The sequence below is a fragment of the Acanthochromis polyacanthus genome, chromosome 19, assembly GCF_021347895.1.
Source record: "Acanthochromis polyacanthus isolate Apoly-LR-REF ecotype Palm Island chromosome 19, KAUST_Apoly_ChrSc, whole genome shotgun sequence".
Taxonomy (NCBI): Eukaryota; Metazoa; Chordata; class Actinopteri; family Pomacentridae; genus Acanthochromis; species Acanthochromis polyacanthus.
This window is the reverse complement of record NC_067131.1, coordinates 26,244,907-26,256,589: the sequence shown is the minus strand read 5'-3', so window position 1 is coordinate 26,256,589 and position 11,683 is coordinate 26,244,907. Positions and strand designations below refer to the sequence as shown.

Below are 11,683 nucleotides of genomic sequence, written 5' to 3'. Positions count from 1 at the left end.
TCAAACTTAGACAGACATAAATGGTGCTTAATCTAAATAGTAATTCTGCTGTTTGTACATTCTGTAATGCTGATGTGAGTCTTCAGCATAAACACTCTCATGCTGTTGCGAGCATCAGGACGTCCTGAGCAGCTCTTCATCTTACTATAAACTGAATGCTATCTGTTTACTGGTTCCAGCATTTGTGTTTATGTGAATTCAGGCCAATTAGAGTGATAGCAATAACTTTCCAACAGATAGCAAAATTGTCAGTGCAATTAGGGACACGCACTCCCTGAAATTATAGACGAGGATCTGGAACTCAGTAAACAGCCATTTATTTCACATACATTCCATTACTTAGTGGACCGTTTATCAGTATCTTGTCACATATTTTCTCTGAGAAATTGGAGGGAAAATAAATCTGATGTCCTACTGTTATCAAATGATTCTGAACACTGAAAGCCACATTAAGACAGACAAATGTTGCCTTTGATTCGGAACAATTTATCCAAATTGTTTAAAGCAAACATAAACCAGATAGAACATTTCAGGAAGTACCCTGACATTCAAAAAACAAAGATTGACCCATCTAGGACTATTAAACAGCTGGGCTGATATCATGAATGCTGACAGAGGTAAAAAGGCAATAGCTATCATTTATAGGATGAACCGACTGATCTAAGAGAAAAATAAAACTCACTATTGAATTCCTACAGCAAACATTTGTCACTACATGATAAAACTGAGATAAAACCACATAACAGCTCCTGGTATATGTGCAGTAATGATAACAGAAAAATGTCATAGGAATGGTTTGAAATATTATAGTGGAATAGTAGAAATTACACAACCATTCAGGTATGTTAAGCTCAGTGTAGAGCCAATTGATGAGTTTTTTTCTAAGTCACTGTATTATTGAAATAATATACAGGGCCTGTAATGACAAAGCAGGTCAAATAATGCTCTAGATATTGTCATTGCTACTCCCTTTTCTTGCTGTAACACATTACTGTCTTCATAAAATATTGTTTGTTAAATATTTAAAGTATATTCTGTATTCATGTATATATAGTGTTCACATTAGATGTTGTAATGCATTTCAAGAAAATAAGCCATAGTTACATTTTACAAGACAACAATGAGATACTGGGGCATTAAAATATAGGCAGTTATGAGTCTCTTCACATATGATAAAAAGCTTCATCCATGTGCAGTGGGGCCTCAAAACAGTTTGTTTGATTGAAGCGACAAAGTGGCATAATGCATTCTGGGCTATGCTATTTATGATGTTTTTTTGTTTTGAGACATGATTGGAAACGGATTGATTAATTTGTCCTGGTGTTCATGCTTCAGGTTTGTCTCAGTACTCAATTATTAGAGATATTTTTCTAATAAACTGTAATGAGATTTCTTATAACAGTAGCTGAGATGACATGTAGGGACAATAAACAGCTTATTAGAATCAATGAACTTCCATCTGTTGAGTAGCACAAAGTGAATCTATCGGCGTCTGTAAGAATATCTTAATTTTGAAGAAAGTCTACATAAAAAAAATGCTTTCATGTGAGCACCTGGGCTGTATGTAATAAGAACAACCCCCACCCTATCCCAAACCCCCCAGGTCATGAGCCCAAGCATTTAGTTTTGAGCTCATTAACATTTATAATAACAAAGTTGTAGTCTGTTGTTATTCAGTTACATATCTAGCATAACAGATCACAATTTTGTCATCTCAAAACTAAATGAAAAATCTTGAAAAACTGTCATATTCCCATATGACCCAGGAACGATGCTTCTTTACATGTAGAAACATTTAACAGCACAATTCACAGAAGGGAACCCCTAAAAACACAAAAGTCTGTCCTGAAAGTTTTTTGTAGAGTTATCAGTAATAAATTAAACTAATTTTATGATGAAGTAACCACAAGGGTGATTATAATATAATTCTTTATTCAGTCCAATATGAAACCATCTTAAAAATGTAAATGTTTAGATAATATAATAATACTCAAAGTCAATTCTGCAGAGGCAAAAACAAAGACAGAGGTCAGTGCTGCTGCTGTAGTAAGGACTGTCTTTTTAAAACAGAGAGGTAATTAGTTGAAGTATATCATAAATCATTAATAATTTTTGCATCACTAGCACATAGATGTTAGAAAACATAATGAGGAATTATTTTAGGTGATAGTTATTTGGCAGTGTTATGGAGATTTAAAGAAAATCTTGGTAAATTTAAATAAAAAAAAGTCTCTTATTGTTTAGGAACAGCTTCAATGTGGTTGGGCTTTATAAAAACACTTTAACGATAATAATAATAATAATAATAATAATAATAATAATAATAATAATAATAATAATAATAATAACAATAATAACAATAACAATAATAATAATAATAATTGTGCTGATATGATTCGTAGGGTTGACAGTGACAGCAAGCTGACAACACAATAAATATCTATGAACATCTACTTTACACAGCCATAGATCAATAATAAATACAAACCAGTCTCAGTGCGCTGCCGTCAATGGGACAGAATGGACGTTTTTGCGACAGCAAGTGTCGCAAACGTGTGGGAGGCTTTGGGCGCTGCTCGTTACGTAGAGAGGTAACCGCCTACACTGACCTGGATATCTGTGGCTGAGAAGGACTCCACCGACCTCTTTTCATATCATGGATTTTTGGACAACACTGCTTCGTGTTTATGTTCATTTACAGCTGGTTGGCCTTCGTGTTGAAGGAGGTTACAGGGCAGGCGTGATGTCGCTCTGTTATTTTGAACGGTGACGCTTTGATTAGCAGTCTAATGGACAGTATCCATGAGTTAGCAATCGAAACCCGAACTCAGTAACCTCTTCACGCAATTTCGCTATTTTATTGTGTCCGTTTGCCCCGCCCGTCTCGGTGTTTGCTAAGTGGAGCTGGATCTCACTCTGACTGTGTCGTAACATCACCATTACTGACAGGCAGCAGTATTTACTTGTGTGAAGCGGGGAAGTGGGATTGCGTCAAGCTAGCTCAACTTCAGGAGGATGCGACAGCAGCTGGCCTCAACTAGTCTCCGTAATAAAGGCATCAAATATAACAGCGTTCGCGTGTTAAAGTAGAATTTGGTGGTTGGACAGAGAGGCAGCGCTGTGAAAAGAAACAACAGCTGATTTGCAATTCCAGAAAGAGCATTGTGCTGTTTTTGTCAAGCGTGTACGTTGTATTAAGTGCACGGCTGCATTTATTTTGAAGCCTTCGACCGGAGATGGTGCCTGGCTGTGGGTGTGTCGACACTGGTAGGAAGTGGGATGTGTCCGAGATGTATTTATGCTGCTGTCCAAGATATGAAAATCAGTGAAGGAGTGCTGCTTCACCAGCGGACACAGCGGGGTTTCCACAGTGCTGCTGCCTGTCAGCGTGGATACTGTCAGTGGGCGAAAATAGCGGCCACGACCGAAGCTGCTGTGCGAGCTTCGTGTGGACTGGACCGTTCCCGAGTAGGCTTCTCATCCTCTCACACTTTGTTGAATGTGTGCGGGCTCTATTCTGTGCTTACGTAATGACAGTATGTGAATCGATGCATTCACATCCTTGACTTTTACATTTATTTTTTTATTTTTTGTCTCTGGACAAAGGCCTTGCCCCAAACTCTTTTTTATTTTACCAATGTCAACAACTCAACATCGAGTGATGATGGAGTCCTCCCTGGCCCTCGGCAGACTGGAGCTGACCCCCAGCTCCGCCGCTGTTGGGGTTAGTCTCACCCCGCGGCTCTCTGGAAGCGGCCCCACGAAGGAGAAGTCCGGCCAGCGACCCGTAGGGCTCCAGAGCCCGGCTCACCTGAACGGCTGCGTCCCGCTGTCACATCAGGTGGCGGGTCACAAGTATGGAGTGGATAAAGTGGGTAAGTTACCTGGAAAAAAAATCTTAATTTTAGAGCAAAGCATAATTCCTTGCTTCAGCATTTTATGAGGACTGAGTAATACTTATATAGCGTCTTTTTGAGCTTCAGTGTTTCTAATGTGTTTCTAATTCACTCATTAACACACACTCGCACACCAGCAACCTGTGGTTCACAACTTGGGATTCTGCGCTTGGCCAGGTGGACAACCTGAGCTATGACTGACCACTGAAAACATAGCGTTAACTGCCTGGGATCAGTGGAAAATTTGAAATATTCCTAAGAACTTTCTGATCAGTTCCATCACACGGCTTTCTTTATTCCACTACTGCTAATAATGCACATGTCACCTGTGCATTATTTGATGAAATGTGTATGACAAAGTAACAGTTAAGGAAATTGCTTTGTTTTCGCTCTGCCAGGTATGTTTGCTGTACTGAACTGTAAGGTTATTAAATCTGAGCTTTATGTGGTGTTTTAACAGATGAAGGAGCAGGATGTATATGAGATAAGATGTATGCACCTGTGGAAATGAAGTAAAGGATCTTTCATATATTGTCACTACTGATCTCCTCCAGCTACATCTTCACGGATCACAGATCATTTGTCGATTTGAGACTGTGATTTAGTTGCTCAGTGGTCTCCTCCTGTCTTCACTCGCACACACACACACTACACACTCACTGACTCAGAACGAGTCTATTGTATGCTGCCAGACGAGGTATTACGCAGAATTAATTGTGCATTTAATTGGTATTAGTTGAAGTGTTGTTTCAGGTAGGTGAGTCGTTGATGACCAGTCAGTTACTGCGATGAATTGCATCTTCCCGAAAGACACATACCCTGGCCATGTTGTTGTACAGACAGGACGGCATTCTCAGGAGTTATCTGTGACCTGTAGTGCATTCTGGACAAACCTGTCCTGCCGCAAAGATTTACTTGGTCAAAGCCTTTTTTTCTTGTTAAAGTGTCTTGATGTGGAGTACACACCTTTTTTTTGTAGTGTGAACATTAGTGTTTTACTTCATCCATGTTGAATTACACGCCTACCATCTGTACCAACTCTGTGACTGTGAATCAGCATACCACGGTGTAACTTAGTTGGTAGATGTTTGGTAACAAGTGTGACGTGAGACTGTCGTTTAACATGCTGCATCTAGGGTTGAATAGTATGCTAAGTTTTCCAAACACCAATGGCTGCCAATATATTCGCAGAGTTGCCCAACACTAATTTAAAAGTCCAATGATATCCGAGAAGTGATTTGTAATGACCCACCACAAAAATACACTGACTTCCATTTATTGATGTCCTTTTTTTGCTGTTTAAAATCCTATTTCACTGTCAAGCTGAGTCCTCCTCTCATTGTCTCACAAACTTGTCCAAGAATGACAAATCTGTTCGTAACACTGTGCTGTCAGTCTTGAATACCCAGCTCTTCAGCCAAGTCATTACAAGCATTTAACATCCTGTATTACCTAATAGTGGCAGGGTGACCACTGGTTTTAGGCTGAGTGTTTGTCCAACCTGGATTGTAGCTGCTTACTGGTCTTTAAAGCTTTGCTTCTACTTCTTTCAAGCCTGCTTGGAATCTGCTGGGAGAACTCCATTCCACTCATATGCAGTAGTCCTTACTTACCATATTCTGCACATGCACACCACTGTCAAGCAGGCATGCTACTTCCCTAGTTGTGCACAGTCGTAAATTTTGGCTGCGTGCAGACATCTGTGGAAGGGTCTGGTTCATTCTTGTGGGCTTCAGGAGATCATGAAAGTTGCATCACCAGGACCCTTGCGTATTCATGAAATGAAAAAAGTATAACACTGGACGTACTTTTAGGACCAACTGCAGTGATGAGGGTGAAGCAGAGAGACGCTGTCATAGCCTTGCATGACCAGGACCTGTATTTCCTTTTCTGAGGCAGTTTAGACAGTATACAGAAATCGAGCACTAATACTAATCTAATGCTATAAAATCAGTTTTCTCTCTCATTATTTAAAAGTTAAAGGAAATTGAGTGCCACTAATGAATTGTACAGAATATTTTGGTGATGACTTGTTCAAAATGTATCTTGGAAGTAGAAAGAGACATTCAGTGAGGCAGGCAGTGTATTTGACATTAATGTAGAACCTTATCTTTGTCCCTCTTGGGCTTGGTACTAAATAATTATTAAACCAGTACACATAGGTTCCAGCTAACAGGAAGAGAAAGGGAGTACTGTGAGTAGTACAGCAGTTGTGGAACAAGCCCTAGAATGTTGCTCAGCTTGTACTGCTGCTGCCTGAAAACGATCTCCTCCCAGTCTTTCCCTTGGCTTCCAGCACCTCTTCAACATCGGCCTTTGTTCAAATGTATGTCAGTGATGCACAGTTGTGCCACAAAGGGCTAAAAGTGTGAAGGATCACAGACTGAAGCTGATAAGTAATCCGATGCTGGTGTTTTTTTGAAATCCTACTGACACTTTGTTAACCATTATGGCTCATTCCTGGTCTGGCTTCAGAGGAGATGAGAAGCATTGACCTGTAAGTTCAAGGAGAAAACAAGATTTCATCCAAACGATGCAGCTGAAGATGTTGCTTTGCCACATTAGCCCCAGTGCTTATCCAAAGCGAATGTGAGCCACTTCAAGTTGTGATTATGGTTGCCGTGCCATTTAGACAGAGAATGTTGCTGTTGAACACAGTGCATACATGGTACTTTGTTCTACTAGCAGTAAAAATGCCAAAAAGTCAAAATAACTTATCTCACTGAACGTCATTTGTTGTTGTCACGTTATCTGTGTCTGAAAATAAAACAGTATGTGAAACAAAATCCACCCTTTTTCTGTAGTTCTCAGATGTTTTACATATTTTGTAGGGAAAAAAATGAATGCATGGACTAATCCCAATTCTTATCTTCTGTGTGTCCGAATCAATTAACAAATTCCATAATAAATTTTCATCAGTAGATTAACTGAGAGTCATTGACAGTTCTCGTCCAGACACTGTACTGCACACACAGACTAGAGTTCTGCTGTGGTTCATCTTCAAAAGTGGTGTTTGGCTACCTTTCAAACTTCATGACTTACAATTAGCTAATTAGCAAGACAAAAGTAAACCGTAGCTATTTTGTGAATGCTGTGTATCCCAGGCTAACGTTAACATTGTACTCTAGACGTATTATTTATATTTGAACTATTCTGACTACGGTTCCAGATTTGCTCATCGATTCTGGTTCTTAACAATTCCAGGTCCTTGGAAGGGCAGGTGGTTACAGCTTCTACCACATAAAATCCTGCTCTGGCATTATTGCATGAATATTAGTAATAATCCAGTATAATAGTAAAACATTTTAAGACATTTCTGCTTTTAGTACTTTTACTTTTAGTACTTTAAATGTATTTTCCTGGTAACACTTGGACACTTTTACTCAGGCAACACTGCACCTTTACGTAGCTGCATTGTGCCTCCTCTTAATTGGAAGAAGTCAAATTAAACTCAAGAAGAATAATTTCAAAGCAGAATTAAGAATTAAATGAAAGGGAAAATTTGTGACTATATTGCTGAGAGGAAAGAATTTCCCTTCGCTAAATCTCTATACAAAAAAGCAGGATTTGGGTGAAGAACAAAAAGACGAAAGCATCAGTGACTTTTATGAAACTGAGAGATACGTGTTTTTCTACTGTTTGAATAGCAATTTACCCAAACTTTACATTAAATGTAATTGTTCATCTAATATTCTGAGATACTGGATTTCTGATTTCATGAGCCATAAGCCCAGTGTCTAAAATGAAAATAAAGAAGTATTCAAGTATTTCACTTTACCTATAAGTCTAGAATATATACATTTTTCACTTTCTTAAACAAGAAAAACTTTAATGGAAAATTGCCTTGTGTTGAGCACAGGAGTGCGTTATGCATGTGTACATCATATACGGATACCAAAACGCGTGAATTGATAAGACTCGGAAACACCCCCAAAGTTTAATCGCTTGTATGATTTTCGACGGATAAGTCCTGATAAGTCCGACGTGGTTGATCTGTAGCAGGATCGCAATCATGTGGTCCTCAGCAGGCAGCTGATGTCGTGTTCACTTGTAGTCATAGTTACAGTGACACCGTGCTGCTATCTCTCAATGATACATAAATCTTTGACAAATCTGTGGATCCAGACTATAAGCCGCATCACTGCCAGAATCTAATTCGGTGGTTGTTGTGTCATTTCTGACTTTCCCTGGAAACTTTTGCCTAAATCCATTATTCTGTTATTGAGTAATGTTGTGCACAGACATACGGTGATTGCCACATACCTCTGCCACGCTCCTTGGAGTAAAAATTGATGGAAACTATTAAAATTTTTCACAGTGTTGTTTATTTAATTGCGTGAATCATCCTCCTATGTTTACATTTATCCACTGAGCCTGTGCACTTCACCTGACTTTTAGAATTTCTCTCCTCTAAAACATCCTGCTGGTGCCTCAACAGGTAGCTCAATAGTAGTGACAGCAGGTTGTGAAGGTTCCAGTGAAAAGACGGCCTCGGTGTGTTTGAACTACTAATAGCTTTGTAGTACGTGTTCTGGAAGCCCTGTGGTGTTTTGGTGACACATCTCATAGAAACACTGCTGGTTTAGATTGTGTGTGACTAAACGATCATTTCTTAGCTAATCTTAGTGGAAGCAGTGGAAATATGTCACAGTGCAGCTATTGTAGCCTAGCTTCCCCCTAGCTTTATATATTTAACCACAAATGCAGTCATAGTCTGACCAACACTCACTTCCACAGCCACAGCAGCTTTAACCAGCATGTGAGGCAGAGCAGCTGCAGCTGTACTCAAAGCCTGTGGCCGTATCTGTCAGAGCTCAGCCTTTGGAAAGACAGAATGAACAATAGATGTCACTCGTCACATCATTTCTCCTTTCTGTTGGCTACTATCTGCAAAACTTTTGCCTAAACAGTCAGTTTCTAGTGGACAAGGACACCACCAGCTGATCTGCTCTCCAGTATAGAAATTTCCCACCATGACCTCATTAGGGATCCATACATGAGAGCAATGACTCTGTTGATATGACCTGAGATCAGTGAATCAGGGACACTTGTGGGGACATCTCACTAATGATCTCTGTCTGAATGTTTTTTCTTTTCCCCACATTTTGTGTTCAATGTTCATCTGATCTACACACATTTGTGGGTGTATAACCGACTATCTAAGGAAGTCTAGTGTGCAGTGTGAAGTTTCAAGTCGTGTGGATGTGCAGTGTGACATATTTAGACTTAAACCTGTTTTCTGGTACACTTTCACAACAATATCTTCAGCAGGCCTTTGTTTCCTGGTTGTGGTGTTGCCCCTGTTGCCAGGCAACAACAACTAATGTCTCATGTCGTGTCATGACGTCACATTTGACAGTGGGCGCTACGCTTGTTTGAACAAATACAAAGCACGACAGCATCTCTTGGAGCAGACACCAACTCTGTCAGAAAATGCCAAAGTTCAATATAGTTCAACAGTTTACGCCAGGGGTGTCAAACATGCGGCTTACGGGCTAAAAACGGTCCACCAGAGGGTCCAATCCGGCCCGCCGGACAACTTTGCAAAGCATAAAAATTACAGAGACAACATGAAGTGCAGATTTTCAGAAAAAGTAACTGCTATTTTAAGTGTGTCCACTGTACTATCACAACTTGTATGTGTTTTTATGTATAGATCTAATACATTTACAAGGCAGGGGACAACTGAACCTTCTTTCTTTATATTTTCCACTTTAGTTTGTGTGGTGTGGTGGTCAGGATTACTGCACAGATGTGGAAATGAATGTAAATTTTAAAAAAAAATCTGGATCTTGACAAGTTGTAAAATACTATATTCAGTTCCAGATATCTGCGACTAAATGTTTTGTACTATTTACTCACTGTATGCTGTATGTGTTTTCTTTTTTGGTCATTTACTTGTTGATGCACTCACTGAGCTACTCTTCGGACCTGCTAAAGCTTTAACGCTGAAAGTTGCTACTGATATGTCATGCTGTTGATGTGGTACGAGTGGACAGTAGCACTGTTTTACCATGATAGAAGGACTTAATAGTTTTTGCCACAGTGCTTACTTTAATTTGGGTTGTTTTCCATTTGTTTAAAACCGTAGTTTTAATGTGTTTTTTTCCAAATGTATCAGCTGTAATCTTCGCTGTTCTTGCCACTGGGCATTCGGTAGACTTTCCCATAGCATCAGAGGGAGCTGTCACATTGGTGAGATGCTTCCTACTGTGGGGAGATTTGTGAACCGCTTACTTTTTGACTTTCCTTTATTCGTACTTGTTTTTCTGGTGAGTCTCTTTCTTGCTGCAATTTATCTGTAGAAACAGTCACACTAGTAATGCTATAATTTTCTAATGATACTGAGAAGATTTGCCCTACAGTGTGCTTTATCACTTAGATGTCAAGAGATTCAAATTTGAATCACCTTTACAGAAAGTAGAACAGTAGGGTATTTGTTCTTATGTAGAATTACAAGCTAGCAGTTTAGATTTCTTTCAAAATAAATGCCCCACAGTAGAAACTGAATGCAACAAAAACTGCTAGATGTTTCAATATTCATGGTTCAAGTCTTTTGTTTCTCATTTTTGGTGATCATCATGGAGAAAACCACATTTCAGTAGAGATGTTCTGACGTTCAGCTGCTCTTTGCTAGAGGTGTTGTTTTAGCTTTTTTTTTTTCTCCCCTTTAGAAACTAATCTAGCTTGGTCATTGCATTAACTTGTGTGCAAATTGGTATGGATATCCATTTTTAGTTGGCTTTCTAGAAACAAAAATAAAAATGCAACATGTGTGTGGGGTCATCCCATGAGCTCTGCAACCCCTGTTGTTTTGAATGAAATTAGATTTAACCCTCTGAATCAGAATTTTTTTATTTCGATAAAATTAATAATGAAAGATATTACACATTTTTAAGCATTTTTTTAAAATATTTTGTTCTTCCAGCCAATGTTGTACTATTGCCATTAAGTTGTAGGACTTCATATTGCCATGAAAAATTGGCCTACAGTGAGTTAAAATGTGACGGGAACAAAAATCACCCAGAAACTGCTTATTGGCTCAGAGGGTTCATGAACTAGATGTGCTGTAGCAATTCAATTCAATTCAATTCAATTTTATTTATATAGCGTCAATTACAGTCAACTCGTCTCAAGACACTTTACAGAACCCAAATGCCTGACCCCCAGAGCAAGCCCAAAGGCGACAGTGGCAAGGAAAAACACCCTTTTAACAGGGAAGAAACCTCGAGCAGAACCCGGCTCTATATAGGGGGGACCCATCTGCCTGCTGGCCGGGCGGGTTGAGAAGGACAGAAGAGGGCAAGGGGGAGGGATGGGAGAAGAGGGAGGGGTGGGAAAGCAAGGAAAACACAACACACATTTGGATACATGCATGACAGGATATGTGACACAGACAAAGTATAAGCTAACATTGAAAACTGACTCATAATTTACTCTTATGATGTACGGCTCTGACATTAAACATACTCCATATATAGCTAGCAGTAAAATTCAAACAGTATGTAAGTTAGCATAACAGTATAGTGAAGGCAATGCAGAGTTGACTGGTGGAAAAAGGGAGTTGGAAGCAGAGGGCTGGAGGAAGGTCAGCAACAGCATCCCACAGTGGACATGGTGGAGACTGGACCAGCTGGTGGAACATCAACCGCAGATCTGAAGCATCCAGCTCTGGGACCAGGGACACTCGGAGAAATAGCACAGGGGGAAACAGAGTGAATGAACTGCAATAACGGTATACATATTAAATGTAAAGGTAGATAGAGAAGGGCTCAGTGCGTCAAGAA

General features: G+C 39.6%; 1 protein-coding gene across 1 annotated transcript in view; it reads left to right on the top strand.

The window, feature by feature from the left end:
* Positions 1-2,508: 2,508 nt before the first annotated feature.
* Positions 2,509-11,683, top strand: part of ipmkb (inositol polyphosphate multikinase b) — a 34,076-nt gene continuing 24,901 nt past the window's right edge. Inside the window, exon 1 of the mRNA XM_022211397.2 lies at positions 2,509-3,875. Within this exon, the coding sequence (XP_022067089.1) occupies positions 3,638-3,875 (238 nt within the window). The 5' untranslated portion in view covers positions 2,509-3,637. The remainder of the gene's footprint in view (positions 3,876-11,683) is intronic.